At 37.0% G+C, this 15,205-nt stretch overlaps 1 protein-coding gene across 8 annotated transcripts in view; it reads left to right on the top strand.

Moving 5' to 3' along the window:
* Window positions 1-15,205, top strand: part of LOC102217376 (cyclin-dependent kinase 17-like) — a 47,946-nt gene that overhangs the window by 19,577 nt on the left and 13,164 nt on the right. For 7 of the 8 annotated variants that reach the window (XR_002752621.1, XM_023331996.1, XM_023331981.1 and 4 more), the window contains 2 exons: window positions 9,964-10,097; window positions 14,507-14,632. Coding sequence is in view for 7 of the 8 variants with exons in the window: in XM_023331996.1 (XP_023187764.1) it covers window positions 9,964-10,097; window positions 14,507-14,632 (260 nt within the window). In the remaining variant the exon portion in view is untranslated. Of the gene's footprint in view, window positions 1-4,933; window positions 6,069-9,963; window positions 10,098-14,506; window positions 14,633-15,205 lie in introns of those variants that run through there. The other variant, XM_005811223.2, reaches the window with a different exon arrangement.

Below are 15,205 nucleotides of genomic sequence, written 5' to 3'. Positions count from 1 at the left end.
GATCTTAGAGGTAGAGCTGTGGCTTTTTTATAAACATCCCTATAAATACACTTATAGAGATTTTTATAAGGTTATTTCTTAGTCCGTCACAGGGAAAACTATGATTCACAAGTGGAAAATACAGAGAACAGCTGCTAATCTTCCTCAAAGTGGTTGTTTCAGCAGCTTTACTCTAAGGTCAGGCTGTTCAAAGCCAACTAAAATCTCACCCAAATATGGAGAAACTAGACCTCAGCCTCCACAGGCCTCACTTGGCTTGTTTGGCATAAACACAGCTCCTACGTAACATGGAAAAATTTAAAATTTAAGTCAAGTGTAGAAATAAATGTGAAATGGAATTAGAGTAGAGACACATATTATTGCCTACATGATACATAATTGAAATTCTAACAAGTATGCTTTTATCCATCCATCCATCCATCCAATGGTCTTGTGTTGATGGAAATTTGAGACCAGAAAAATTATAGTATTTTCACCACAAAAATCATGTAGGAATCATCTGTTAGACCTCCTAACTGTTTGAAAAAGAAGTACAGGTTTGCAATGTTTTGAAGAATTACCAGCAGAAACACAGATCTTAGATCCCTTAGTTTAAATCACCGAAAGGTTTAGCACCAAAATACATTACAGACCTGTTGTCGTTGTATCAACCTTCCATACCACTAAGGTCTTCTAGTTCCAGTCTACTCTGCATCCCCAGAACCAGAATCAAACATGGAGAAGCAGCACATGGTGTTTAAGCTTCACTAAATTGGAACAAACTTTTAGAAAACTGCAAAACAGTCAAAACACTGAGTTCCTTCAAATCAAGACTAGCAGCTGTAGAGTCAAATTTGAGGCAGCGTTCAAACAGACAAGAAGCCAACCCTAAACAGAATTACTGAAAAATAAATGGATGGATGAGCGTTAGGGGCCTTTGGCAGAAACTACGAAGGACAGCATATAAATAATGGCCTGTAAATAGACTGAAGCAAGGTTGTAAAAAACTCTTCAAACACTGTGACCCAAGACCCATAAGATATTACTTCTACAACTTGTTTGAAAATTGATCAAATCATTGGGTGTGATTAGCTTTTTATGTGCTATTTCTGCACTTTTTGTTACAGTATAAATTACAATGTAAAAGGTCAACTCATATATCAAGGTATCCTTTTTTAAGACTGAATAAGAACAGTTATAAAACCTTAGAACTGAAAGAAATTCTATTTATTTTTTACTACTACTGTATAGACAGACGCAGGTCGGTAAATAACGTGGCATTTTATGGTAACTCTGTTCTTTAGAAGTGTGTGCCCAACTCACAGGTTTGCATTAATCTGTTGCTAAATAGGGCGACACCCACACATGCAGCGAGGAATGATTAGCGATGCAGTTTTCAGCCTCATCTCTGCCTTTGTGTTTGTGTGAAAATCTGTAGTTACACTGTTGAGGATTAGTCGGCCATCCTGTCGGTTTCACAGAGAGAACAACTCTGCTAAAAGCTGCCGACTCGTCTCCAAACGCGTCGCAAGCTGCTATTTTTGATAATGTCACAGATGTCTCCTCTCCTTTGCTCCCCCTTTCCTCTCTTTTTCTCTTTTACATAAGATACTGAATTTAAATATTAAATGCAAAGATAAAAGAATTTTTTTCCTGCAATTTGCACACCTTCAGAGACCTCATCAGTGAAAGGGATTAAATGTAGCACATTAATACTGCATTAATAGCTGGAAACCTCTCCCTCATACGCTGTGCTTCCTGCTATCCATTTACGGGTTCTTGGATTGGACTTGATAAGAACAATGGGGCGGACTCCTTTTTTTGTGATTGGTGTTGTAAGCGCGCTTGAGGCTTAAGCAAGACGTTGCTAATGAATAATTTTGCTGGTAATTTCCAAAGCCGAATGTGCAAATGTGTTCTTTGGGGGTTTGGGATATTGGGGATCAACGTAAACAGAGCTAGAAGCTTACAGGAGGCACTCCAGTCCCAGTAATTGAATAATAAGATTCCTTAGATGCAGAGAAGAGCTTTAGAGGTAATTACTGGAGACTAAAAATCTCCCAAGCCCTCCAAGGCTTGTGCGTATGGTTCTCTTTTATGCATATTCCTCAGGGATAAAAAATGCACTTTGATTGTTATTGTTGGCTTAGTGTAGAGACGGGCTGCATTATATATTATTTTTAGAAAGAAAACACAACAATAATTTCACTGTAGAAATGTTTAAAAGAAAGTGGCAGTATGATGGTGAATGAGGCCTATATGGGAGCAAAATGCGGTGTGTCTTGGTTGCAGATCAAGGGGAAATTGTTTCGAGTCTGACATTGTGTCTGTGAACGTAAAGCGACGTGGAAACAGTGGTGGGTGAAGGGCTGAGTGGAGAGCCTTTTATCCTTGATGTTTTATCCGGCCTGAAGCTAAAGGATTCATCTTTGGAAACCATCATTTTATTTGCAGCTCACTGTAAGCGGCCAGAGCTCTAATCTAAGAAAGAGTGTGACCTACTGAAACACGGCATGCAGATTTTTGAAAAAGTAAACACCAAAATGCTTAAATTTCTCACAAATACTTTTTTAGTCTCCCCTTCACACGCAGACATTTTTAAAATCTTATTCGTCTGTTATTTTAGGAAATACTTTGTTGTTATTTTTATCATTATTGACAAGTAGGGTGTGGGAGCCTCTGAATGAGAGTGTTTTCTTAGTTAATGTTTACAAGACAGCCTGAAAACCGACGTGAAGGAGGATGTGAGGCTTTATCTATCACCAGCTTGTGGATCAGCTCTATATAGTGTTAATTATTATGAGGAAAGATGGCCTTTTATGACTTTATCTTGTTGACATTTAGATGAAGTATCCATCCAAGACGTCCCACTTTGTCTAAATACTTCTTTAAGGCGTTATCTTCTGCCGTATCAAGGATCCCTCTTCCAAAGACAACCTGGAGGGAAATATGCATGACAATCTGAAAAAGAGGAGATTACCGCTGGCAACCTGGCACCCATGAGTATTTAGTCATCAACACTTATTATTACAGAAGCTCTCTGCAGCAATGGGCCAAATCACATCCGTCTTTAATGTCTACCTTTAAAGACTCAATTACACACCTGCAAAGTTTAGTGAGATCCTTTCTTTAGGTGTGAAGCTATTGTGAGTGTTTAGGTAAATATATAAACACTCGCCTCACAGCCAACTTAATGGTAGACCCTTGTGTAAGTATAAGTCACAACCCACAATCCACACACACCTGACAATCACTGAAAATAAAACACTTCCTTCAGAAAGACCTTCTAAATCAAACATTTCATTTGTTTTTGACAAAGAAAACATTTTGAAACTATTTTCAGTGAGAAAAGATCAGTAATATACTATTTAGTTAATTTTGCATCAATAATTTTTTTCATTAAGAAATTGATTCTCACGCTTCTTGCAAAAGTTTCTAATGGGCTTTATTTACTTAAACGAATAAAAATAAACATTTTGTAGAAGAGCACATTGTATTGATTAGTAATAATCGGTGTGCATAAACAGTGGAGCAAGCAGAGAGGTTTGCTCCATAAAGCTGAGGAAAACGTTGGTTACTTTGAGTTTGTGCGCCAAATTCATTCAAAGTTCAGCATGAACTGTATAACAGATAACGTTTGTGGTTTTCAGATCCTATTTGTTTCATGTCTTCATATACTCGTGAAACTTTTACAGTTTTATTTGGTACTGAGATCTTTAATCAGTAAAAATGTATCATGTATGTCAGTACACTCATGCCTTATTCTGGCTGATCCTTTCTCTGCACCAGCCCCTGTAGGTTTTGTCTCTCTTTTAGGATAGGTTGATAATAGTTCACATTTTCAGTAAAGGTAAAAACAAAATCTGTGGAATTTCTTTCTGGTTTCATGAACTTATTTTTGGTTTGTAAACTTGTCAAGATTTAATGAACATCAACCCACATTTTAAACGTTTCCTGAACACAGACACAGACAAAGATGTTCACTATGAACATCATTGAGAGAATAATATAAAGGGGTTAGAAAAGCATAGATTTCCTAGATAAAATAATGTGCACAGCTTATAAATACAGTTTTTTTTAATTTACACAAATTAAATGCACAAATGAGGCCACAGAACTCACTTGTTGTCTATGTGTCTGACAAAATTATAAACGATACAACAACCTGTAGTTTGGGTTCAGATTACTCAACTCCAATGCTAACTCCAATGCTAATCATTTAAAGTATTTTCATACTTCTGTCTAATGCTAGTACTACTCGCTCAGTATTTGCATACAGTAAATATGTACACCAAGCTAAACTGCAATCACAATTTCAGTGTTTGCAATACTGGGATCTCACTCTTCTATGCAATATTTCGTCAAATGTTATATCTCAAGCATTGGCATTCTGTATGCCAGTAGTGTATTAGTTGTGTGTAAGGACTTTCTCTGCCCTTGACAAACCTTAATGTATATTTACTTGCCAAGATTGGCTATTGTCTTAGTATTCAGCAGTAGTATTACAGATTTTCCTGATAATGTGCAGCCCTAGAATTCTGTTATCTGTAAGCTAGAGTCAAACAGTCACGTAGGTGATATGTCTTTTTAGGTGGGAACATTTTCTGCATGTGAGGTAAGTCATGTTAAAGAGATGAGCTGTGATACTTGGTGCCAAAATACTGTGCTGTGTCACGCCCATGAGGAAAGACAGAGAGAAAAAGTGGAAAAGCTGCTAAGATGCCAGAGGCATCTATCAAAAAGCCTCAGGGTTTAATTTTATCCATAGAGAGTGGTAAGAACAAGGAGCCAGAGAGTAGAGAGCCAGTGAACATGAGAGAGAGGAGGGGAACAGGGACGGGATTGAGAAAGAGGCTGATCATGCAGAAAATGTTGTCATCAGCTCATGACTCGAAAGACAGCACCGATCTTCAATACCATCTCTGATCTCGGCGCAAGCGAGGGAGAGATGGTAACAAGAGGAGGCAGAGAGAAAGCGACTGCTATCACATGAGAGGGAGGGGAGTAATGGCAAGGTGAAGGGAGGCAGCGAGAGGACTGAAGCATTGATAGGAGCGCCACAGGCAAGGAGGGAGTGATCGAGAGAGGGAAGTGGAAGGGAGTAAGCAGCATAACAGCCTGGATAGAGTGGTGTGCAGAACAACAGTGGGACCGCAGAGGACATGAGAAAAAACATCTGACACAACAAGAGAGATAAAAAAAAAAAACAAGGACAAGAGGAATCGGGACGTCACGTGAAAAGAAAAGAAAAGTAACAAGAGATACAGAAGATCTGGTAGCCGATGAGGTCAGATAGTTGAGCATGTGACAGATGAAACTGTTGTTTTCCCTGGGAGGGGTAAGATAAATGTGTTGTGAATCTTTGCACGTGTTTGCTTGCGTGTGTCATGAAGATACAAATGAAGACAGAGCACCTGTTATTCTGAGACATCGCATGCATTGGGCCATCTCTGCAGCATTTTACCTACCTGCACGCTGTTTGACCTTCCTTAGTCAGCAGGAGGAGTGTGACTGCGGAGAGAAAGAAGAGAGAAAGCAAGAGAAGTGAAGGGAGAGTGAGTCTACAGAAAATACCCTGAAAGGTAGATAGAATGTTGAAGTGGATTTGCAGCTAAGGGAGTTGCTGCTGTCATTAGTGCGCCTGCACTGTCCTCATAATCTTAGACCTCTGCTTGGTTCTCCTGTGGCAATACAGTAGACTGGATTTTTGTCAGACTAAAAGTCTGGACCTTTAATTGTCCACAGCTTCTAAAACAAGACTTCTGCCTGGATTTATTGACTAAAACCTCATCTGAAGTGACCTCAGTTCCTTGAAAGGGCCTGGATTTAGTTTTCATACTGTGTGAAATGCATTTCTGAACATTTAAAGATATTCAAATGTTAGTGCCGTGAGTCTTCTTCAAGAACGGATATGTCAGACAATCCCCAAGGGTGTTCTGGACCTGCTCCCAGGGTGGGAGACTCCAAGGTGGGAGAGGCTAAAATTGGAGAGGGGATAAGGATGGGTGAGAGAGACACCCCTCTGAGGCTGTCGCCGTTCCGTATGCTTCGAATGCTGGATTCGTGCCGCCCACCAGGAAACCGGATCGGTAAGTCCATCTTCACCAGCAGCTCATCTGCACCCTGATGCTGAATATCCATCAATCCAAGGCAACATCTGAGAATGTATTGGAACTGTATGCATCTTTCAAATAGAGGTAAAAACGCTGGCTACAAATATTCTACAAGTAAAATATTATTTTTCATCCAATCAAACTTAAAGATGACTTTTGGTTGCATCCACACTGGAAGCTTTTATGCAAATTTTACTGGTGGGTACAAAAAAATAGTAAATATATATATATATTTATTCTGCAAAGAAGTTAGTTTATGCAAGTAATTTCTCAGGTTGATTTACTTGCAAGGCTGCACAAACATAAAATTGCTATGGTATACCCCCTGGCAACGTGGTCCCAAGGAGTTCTCTTTTAAAAGTTTGATATAGTTTAGTTTGTAAGAGCAGTAAGTAAAAATGCTGAGTTAAACAGAGAAGGTTTAGCAGGCTCATAACAGGAAATCTAAAGATTTCCTTTAGTCTCTGACTTCAATTTCAGAGATTTTGAAGTAAACCTCTGACTTTCTTCACAGCTTGAGACTACTCCTCACTGGGTTTTGCATCCTCCTTTTGAAGTTATTTTTTGTTTGCTCTATATAGAATTGCACCTTCCTGGAGCACATGCAGAGCTGGGTGAGGATTTCCTGAAAGTATCCCGCTCAGTCTTCTAGCATTTAGTCATCAACCCTAACTAGGCCAACCGGTCTGCATGCAGGAACGCAGGGGTAACTTGTGACATTTACTGTCTGCTCTTTGTCTTCAGAGAAACAGGAAAAAGGAGAGCTGCAGGAGATAGTAGAAAGACGATGTGGTGGAACAAGAAGTGTGTGACATTTGTGCTTTGTACTGAATGTGAAACAACCTGGACTGATTGTTGGGTTTGGTTTGCATAGTGATGGAAATTTCCTCCCCCCACACGTTGTCTTATCTCATTCACCCTCATCTGCTTGACTGTATATGCAAACAAGCAAGATCAGGGCCCTCTAAAAGGGCTTTCTTTATTATACTTGTAGTACTTCAATACTCACTTGTCACAACCTTGTGGAACTATGTCAGCTTCTGTTCATTTGTAGATGCCCAGGATCAGTTTCCATTGACTCTGGTATCAGTTACGTCCAGTTTAAGGTTTCACCATCTGGGTTGTGAAAGTTAATTCTTGATTATGTGACAACTGCCTGCTCCGTGGTCTGACCTTCATTACTGTTATTACCTGTATTCTTACATCAGAAGTGTGATGTGATTAAACCTTTGAACACAAACCGAAATTTACATATATAGGTATGTTTACTATTTGTCATGTTTTCCTTTTATCAACTTATAGACATTTAACATAACAAATGTTAAAATAATTTCCTTACAATCTCCTTATAATATTTTAGATGTTTTAAAGAAATTGTCTTAAAGTCTTACAAAATAACCTTAACTTATTATATAACCTGATTTATTTCATTTAATGATAAAACATGCTACAGCTATTACTACTGATATGAGATAATTGCATCAATACAATATTTAGTTCTTTAACAATGTTTAAAGCTTTAACAAGTTAGATATGGAAGTATAAACTTAGTAACAATAGCACACAAGTGAGTGTGTTAGCAGCCATTCTCTTTTTTAAATCAACTATATGGAAATAGTATCAGATAAATTGGATTTGAGAGATAAAGCAAATTAGAGTGTTAGTTTTTCTGTTATTTTTCTCTTATTAATGTAAGGCTTATAGCCTGTCGAGAGATCTTTAATCATTAACTAGCCAGGTTTTCTACTTTCTTGCCAGTCTTGAAGTCAGTTGTTCATTTTAAAGCTACACACACAGATACTTCCAGATTGTTGCCAACCTTTTTTCCACCCAGACAAGTATTATTTTAGGAATAATAATGGCAACCAAACCTTAACTGTCTGTTGTTTTTGCAGCCAAGACACTTTTAAATTAGATGACTTCTTCCTGTTTTAACAAGGGTTCAAAGGTACAGAGGGTTTCAGGTTCTTCCGTACTGCACACAACTTACGGAAAAAGTGGGTAAAGGAGGTGATGCTATTAGTATAGGGACATGATACAACCAGATAAGACTCTACACAGCATAGGGCTTTCTCAGTTTTTACTACACAGTGGTGTAATGGGAGAATTCTGTCATTCTAAAACAATTTTCAGTTGAGTTTTTAGTTTTTCAAAAATTTATTTGGGAGAAACAAATCCATCCTTCAGATATAAATTGTAATAAAAAACAATTTATGATATTGATTATTATATAAAATTATTATATAAAACCCATAATTAGTATATCTCAGAATTATTGAAATTAATAGCCCAGTTTGTATAAGTCTATATTAGTTTGCATATCTGGACAGGTGGCATGCTTAATACCAGGATATAAAAAGTGTGACAAGATGTTTCTGGTGACATCAGATAGACTTGAGAATATTCTCAAGCCTTACAAATAGAAAAAATAAGAATAAAGGATCTAATTTAAGGTCTATATTAGCTTAATTAAATTATTGCTAGAGAGATGTTTAAAACTCCATAATATGGAATTACAAAAATGGAATTAAAAAACCAGTAAATATTATTTACTGTTCTTGTTTTTGCTTTGTTCTATATTTTCCATCCTCAAACTCTATGACAAAGTATGCAGCTTGTCTTTCTCGTATCCTTATTACAGGAATAAATACAAACGAATTACCTAGAATAAGCCTTAGCCGGTCTGCAGATGACAGCCCAGCATACTAAAACAAATGGTTTCACTTTTCTGGCCCAGAGTTTTCAAATCCCATGGCTGATGTGTCACAGTCAGCCAAAGAAGTTATCTTTCTTTCATTCTTTCTTTCTCTCCTCCATGTTCATTCTCCCTCTAACCTCCTAATCTCTGTCTCAATGTCTTATCTCAAGCTGGCTGGCTGTATCAAGGGTAAATGGTGCAGTTTATAGCAAATTACTTCCTTTCTTGAACAAGTCTGTCTTTGAATAAACTCTGTGAAAACATGAACATCAGCACCAAGGTCCAAACACATGTTATGTGCTGTTCATGACCCAGAGTCTCTGTGACAGCAAGTTGAGACCATTTTATCCCTTCCCCCACTTTTACCTCACGAACACACCAACATGATGGAGGCAGTCTTGTCAGCTGCTCCATGACTCATTAATCAGATGGATTCTAGGCAAGATGAAGGTGTTGGGGGTGGCAAGCAGAGATGGGAAACCTCCTGTTCCATGCAGTTACATTGATCTTTGACCTCCTCACCTTATGAGTGCCATTTTACACACACTTGGCTTACACCCCTTCCTATTACTGGTGGTGCCATCAATCATCTGGAGATCTGTCTTTGGCTTTCATAGAACAGGGAATCTAACAAGGATTCAGAGCCTTGTTAAAATATTCATACCCCAGAAACCTTTTCACACTTTGTTGTGTTTCAGTGATGCACCTGAAAGTATTTTTTGGGACTTTTATGTGATTGACCAACACAAAGTAGGTCAAACACCTACTTTGTGGTTGACCAAGGAAAGAAAAATATGATTTTCAAAATAAAAAATTGCAAAGTGCTGCATTTGGTTTACATTTGAATACCCTGTATGTCATCACAATGAATGAATGAATGAATGGATATACTTTATTAATCCCCAGGGGGGACATTGACAAATAATATGCTACTTAGTGATATATAAAATCCCAATAAAGTACATTAAAGTTTGCATTTGTAATGTGAAAAACAAAAATCAATAGAAATGAATAATTTTGTAAGACACTGGATCACTACAACTATATAGGACAATGGCTTGTTTTAATTAGCAAATCAACAAATAAGTCTGTATAATTTACAAAATCTATTTTAAGTGTGTTTTGTTTGTTTCTGAACCAAAGAGTGACTTTGCCTGTGTTTGTGTGTTACAGGGATCGTCCATGAAAATGTGAAGATGGGATCAGATGGTGAAAGTGATCAAGCGTCTGGGACATCCTCTGACGAGGTTCAGAGTCCAGTGAGGGTCCGCATGAGGAATAATCATCATCGGCGCATATCTAATGAGGTGCATGAAGCACAGAGACACAAATACACTAAGGTTTTTACACCTGACAGACTGTTCTGGGGATGTGGCTCTGAGGAAAGAACACCTGGAAATATTAATCATTTGAGATTTGACACCAGAGGCTGTGGGGAGACCTTCTCTCCACCACCATCCATTACACTCTGTACCAGAACTTTAAGGGGTATCAGATTGTAGAGCTATCTTGATAGATTGGGCACACTAATACATCAAAACAGTACTGGTTTTGGTACTGTTATATTGGGATCCAGAGTCGTCTTATTTAGGTGGCAGAAATGACCACAAATCTGTTCAATCACCAACCGTTTCAGGTAGGTTTGGTTCTTAAACCTAACCAAGCAGTTTTAGTGTCAACAGTTTGCCAAACAAAACCCAAATAAAACAGTGATCAAAAGCTAATAAATAAGAAAGAAAAGATAAGAAAAATGGCCAGATCAGAGTTTTGTAGATTATTTCTTATTTTATTTTTTGTAAAGCTCTATTCGGCCAATACCTTTTTTAAATCCAACTCTTATCATTTTTTTAATACCTCTTTGCTATGAGTAGTCATCAATCACTGATATATTTAGAGCAGAGACAATATCACACTGTCTGTTGAAACTCAGACACAGTAAAACAGTTTTTTCTATTTTAATGCAAAGACAAATGTGTAATAAAGTTGACATTTTGAATAGTCTTTATCTAACATAAATATAGGATTAGTATATTGGGATTAAAGTGGTTAGAATCAGTAACTATAAGCAGGAACCTTTTTGTGTTTTTCCAGCAGAAGGCAGATCACTGCCTATTTGTAATAGGTATAACAACTTAGAAAACCATTATATGTAAAACATGCAGTCCTAATTGGGTATAATAACCTAAAGCCTCCACTTTACATTTTTTAAAGATTGTTTTTATGTTACACCAACTACTTCATAACTGGTTACAATATTGATAAGTTGTTATTACAATATTGGCTCAAAAACGTGATGACATTTTGAGTGAATTATTATTTTATTATTTAGACTAAGTATTGTCTAATGTTACTGTCTGATGCTTATTCTTTTAGTTATTACCCACATCACCTTTTTACCGAAATTAACAAACTGAGTCTTCTGCCTTCAATAAAAACCTCAGCATCGAAAAGTGTTGTTGTTAGCACAAGTTCTTCCCGTTAGCGTTCCAGATTTTTTAGGCTTCTGTCACCAGTAAAAGTCATCAGATTAATTTCTCCCTCCAATTTAAGTAATGATTATCGAGATGTCAGGGTCTTAAGACTTTACACTCTTACAGCTGAATTATCAGAGAAGCCTGTTGCTTTTCTCACCAGTAAACTGCAGAGTATTTGCAGCATTTGCTGTCCAGCTGCTGCTGCAGGAGGAACAAATGTCACAAGATACCTTGTGTGTATCTCACAGATGCCAGAGGCGTTGACAAAATGACTTATTAATTGGTTTCATTAAATTATGAAAAAGAAGCTAGCATAATTTACAACTTTTCTGTCCACGTTTGGTGTGTACTCCGAACAAAGACAAATCTCGGAAACAGATTTTCCATTTAGCATTGCTTTTGTATGTAACTGTAACTGTGCTAATGGCATTCAGCTAAGGTTTCTGTTCAGAACCTTGTTTTGAATGTAGCACTTCCCTCAAGCCTCAGTCAGTCTGCATCTTTACGAAGGAGCTGCTGACTGATGAGCACAGCAGTTTTATTGGAAATGCCTCTGGATGCCCAGTTTCTGACTGCTGTGAGCAGTGGAAAGGACTAATTTAGAGCATGTTTACCACAAGGAGAGGCAGGAAGACGATGGGGGGAATAATATGGGAGCAAAACATGCTGGGGTGAAATATTTCTTGCTATAAGGAAGACAGGCAGAGGTATGGTTATGCATCTGAGGATGCTAAAGTACCCTGATGGAGAAATGAAGGGCAAAGAAAGATAAAAGCAGTGCTTTCTCTCCATATCCACCACCCCTCCTTTATTCACCCCTTCCCCCCATCTGCCTTTTCCCCCTCAGGAATCTGTCCATTCCTCTGCTCCTCCTTCCCCTCCTCCTTCCTTTTGAGCATGTGGATGGCACACCACCACAGTGCCAGCCCACTCTCTCTCTCCCTCACTCTCACTGTGTGTGCAGTCATGTATCAGGTCACAGACATATACATTGTTGAAAGCGCATGTGTGTGTAAGTGCATTGAAAAACACATTTGAGGAGGACAATGAGGGAGCTACTGGAGCTGATCTGCATTGTGAGTATGGGGAATGCACGTGTGTGTGTGTGTGTGTGTGTGGGTGTGGGGGGATTTATTGAATCTGTAGTAGTGAATGAGTGTGTATGCGTCCCAGTGCCTTTGTGAACTTGTGACTAATACCATTTTTGCCCCTCAAACATGGCACATGAATGAAGGCTTCTCATATTATTGTATTATCATTGTAACATCTTTCTATTCCTATTTTTCATTCAAATGTGTGTTGAAGTTAAAAAGTATATTTACCATCTCTTGTTTCTTGTTTTTTATTGCTTGAAATTATTAACTATTTGCTAAAGCATCAGGCATGCCATTACATGTTTGTTATGCATCTGTGTTGTTGAGATGCCTGCTGTTAATCTGGTTGATGCAACTTCAGCTCTGATTAAACTTCTACCAGCACTGAAATCCATCTATTATTATTATTATTATTATTATTATTATTATTATTATTATTATTATTATTATTATTATTATTATTATTATTATTATTATTATTATTTTATCCCAAAAGATACACAAACACTCATGTAGCCTGAAGCCAATGTTCTCATGTAAATTTACACAGATTATTTTGAACGCTCATATCAAGAAATCACACTGTGGGGGTGTTGAGGCTTGGCCAATCAGCTCCAGCTGCCATGGAAACAAATTGTGACTGGCACTGGTGAATATGTTTTACATGATAACATATAAGAGGCAATTTATTGTAGGGAATGACGAGTTGTTCAAGTTGTTTTAGAGTAAGCTGCATGCAAGAACTATTCAAGAGCATTTCTATGGTGACCTGCTTTATAACTGAAGACTAGGTTAAAAATATTTATCTAAATTTAATTACAATATGCAACAATATAATTTACCTTTAGCTAAAATATTCAAGTTGTTAGGTGCTGCAGTGATTACTATTTGTTAAACAACAAAACAAATTATTGATTTGAGATCAAAATTGTTAAACTTTTTCTTGATAGGAAAAAAGGAATAAAGAACGGAAACATCACAACTGATAATTGGTACTATTATTGGTTTATAAATGCATCACAACTTTAATGCATTTTTTGAGGTTACTGAAAATCAGATATTGTACTTTTTTAAACTTTTTGTTGAGTTGCAAGTATTAACTCATCACCTGCAGCATTTTTCTTCTTTCTTATTTAAATCGCTTGAAAAAAAAAAAGTATAGTCCAAAAGTTTAATCTGCAGGTTACCGGTTAAAAGAAAACTGAAAATCATGGTCAGCCAAGAAAAGTCTGATCAGTGTTTTATCAAAATTTTATTTATTGTTCTGAATTGTAGGCTTTCTTCAGCATTAAACACAGTGTTTTTAAAAATTACTTTTAGAAGATAAATCAGATCTTGTGATTTCTTGCTGTTTGGATGGGAAACGCTTTAATGATGCCTCAAAGTAGAGTTGAATTTATATAAAATTAAAAATCTAAGTTAACCTTTAAAAAATACTCTTTTTCTCTTATTCCTTTAAAGATATTATTGTCATTACTTCTGCTCTGATACTTGTGGTCTGCCGTAACTGCTGAATATTACTACTTTGTTTTTGTGGTGAGTTGCAGTCCTTGGCATCTATTCAGCATTTTCTTTTTCATGAATATTGAAATGCTTCTTTTCTTTACTTCAGAAAGACTTCTTTTTAAGTGTTTTAAGTTTTTATGAATCCTAATTATGACACTAATTTGATGAAAACATTTTATTCAGTATATACTAATAATAGAAATTTATTAATTCAAAGACAAAGCAATAGACAGTTATATTTGTCCTGTTCACACAAAAGAAAAGATTCAACTTTTTAAACTTTGAATATCAAATAATTTTAAAACCTTCTGAGGGATAATAAAGGATATTTCTATTCTGTTTTGAATAGCTTGAAAATGTTTTTAAAGCAACAATTTATAGCTATTCTTTTTATATTAGTATGGGGTACAACCTGTAGCAAAGTATACTGTGATAAATTATGAAACGTGTTGAAACTTGTTATGGATATAATGATTCTTGAATATTTATTTCAAGCTTTCATAGTTTTGGTTTTAATGTTTAATTGGGTGGTTGTTTCAAATCATTATGGAATTTCTCCTGTCTAATCAAAAGTAAAAAAAAGTTTTAAATCAGTAATTTAAATGCACGTATTTAGCGTTCCTCTCTTATTTTCTTTCTCAGGACATAAACAAGCGGTTGTCTCTTCCTGCTGATATCCGACTGCCAGAGGGCTACTTGGAGAAGTTTGCCATGAACAGCCCGCCTTTTGACAAACCCATGAGCCGCAGACTTCGGCGCGCATCACTGGTCAGTATAAACTGCAGTTAGATTATATATTTTAGTGCGTGTTTATGTTAAAAGAGTCTGCTTCGCTCCATATGTATTATCTTTAGACATACTAGCCAATATCCCTGGGTGTCACCTGCTTCATTTGATTGTGTATTGTTGGAAATAAAAGCAAGATGAGCTATCCAGGGCTTTGTGAGCCACTGTAATGGTTGATTAATGTTATTGTACTATAACCACAGAGAGCCAGCAGAGAGGCTCAGCCCAGTTTCGAACACACACTGAGTTATGCTACAGGATGTACAATGCCTCAGCAGGGGGATGAATGAGATATTCTGCATTATGTATCAAGGACAAGAGCATTGTGGGTATAAAGGGAGGGGTGCTGGAGAGGGGAGGAGATCACAGAGCAAGGGATGATGGGAAGAATAGAAAAATCATTATTCGTATGCAAAATATCCTATATATTTGACTTTTTATCCCTTTAATACTCATCTTGGTTCTTCTATTAGACAATGTTTCTATCGTCTTCCATTTTCAGGTTTCCCTTCCTCGCTGCTCTGTGTTTCACTCACCCAGTTCATCGCACATTTG

The sequence above is a fragment of the Xiphophorus maculatus genome, chromosome 1, assembly GCF_002775205.1.
Source record: "Xiphophorus maculatus strain JP 163 A chromosome 1, X_maculatus-5.0-male, whole genome shotgun sequence".
NCBI lineage: Eukaryota > Metazoa > Chordata > Actinopteri > Cyprinodontiformes > Poeciliidae > Xiphophorus > Xiphophorus maculatus.
This window is presented reverse-complemented; position numbering and strand designations above follow the sequence as displayed.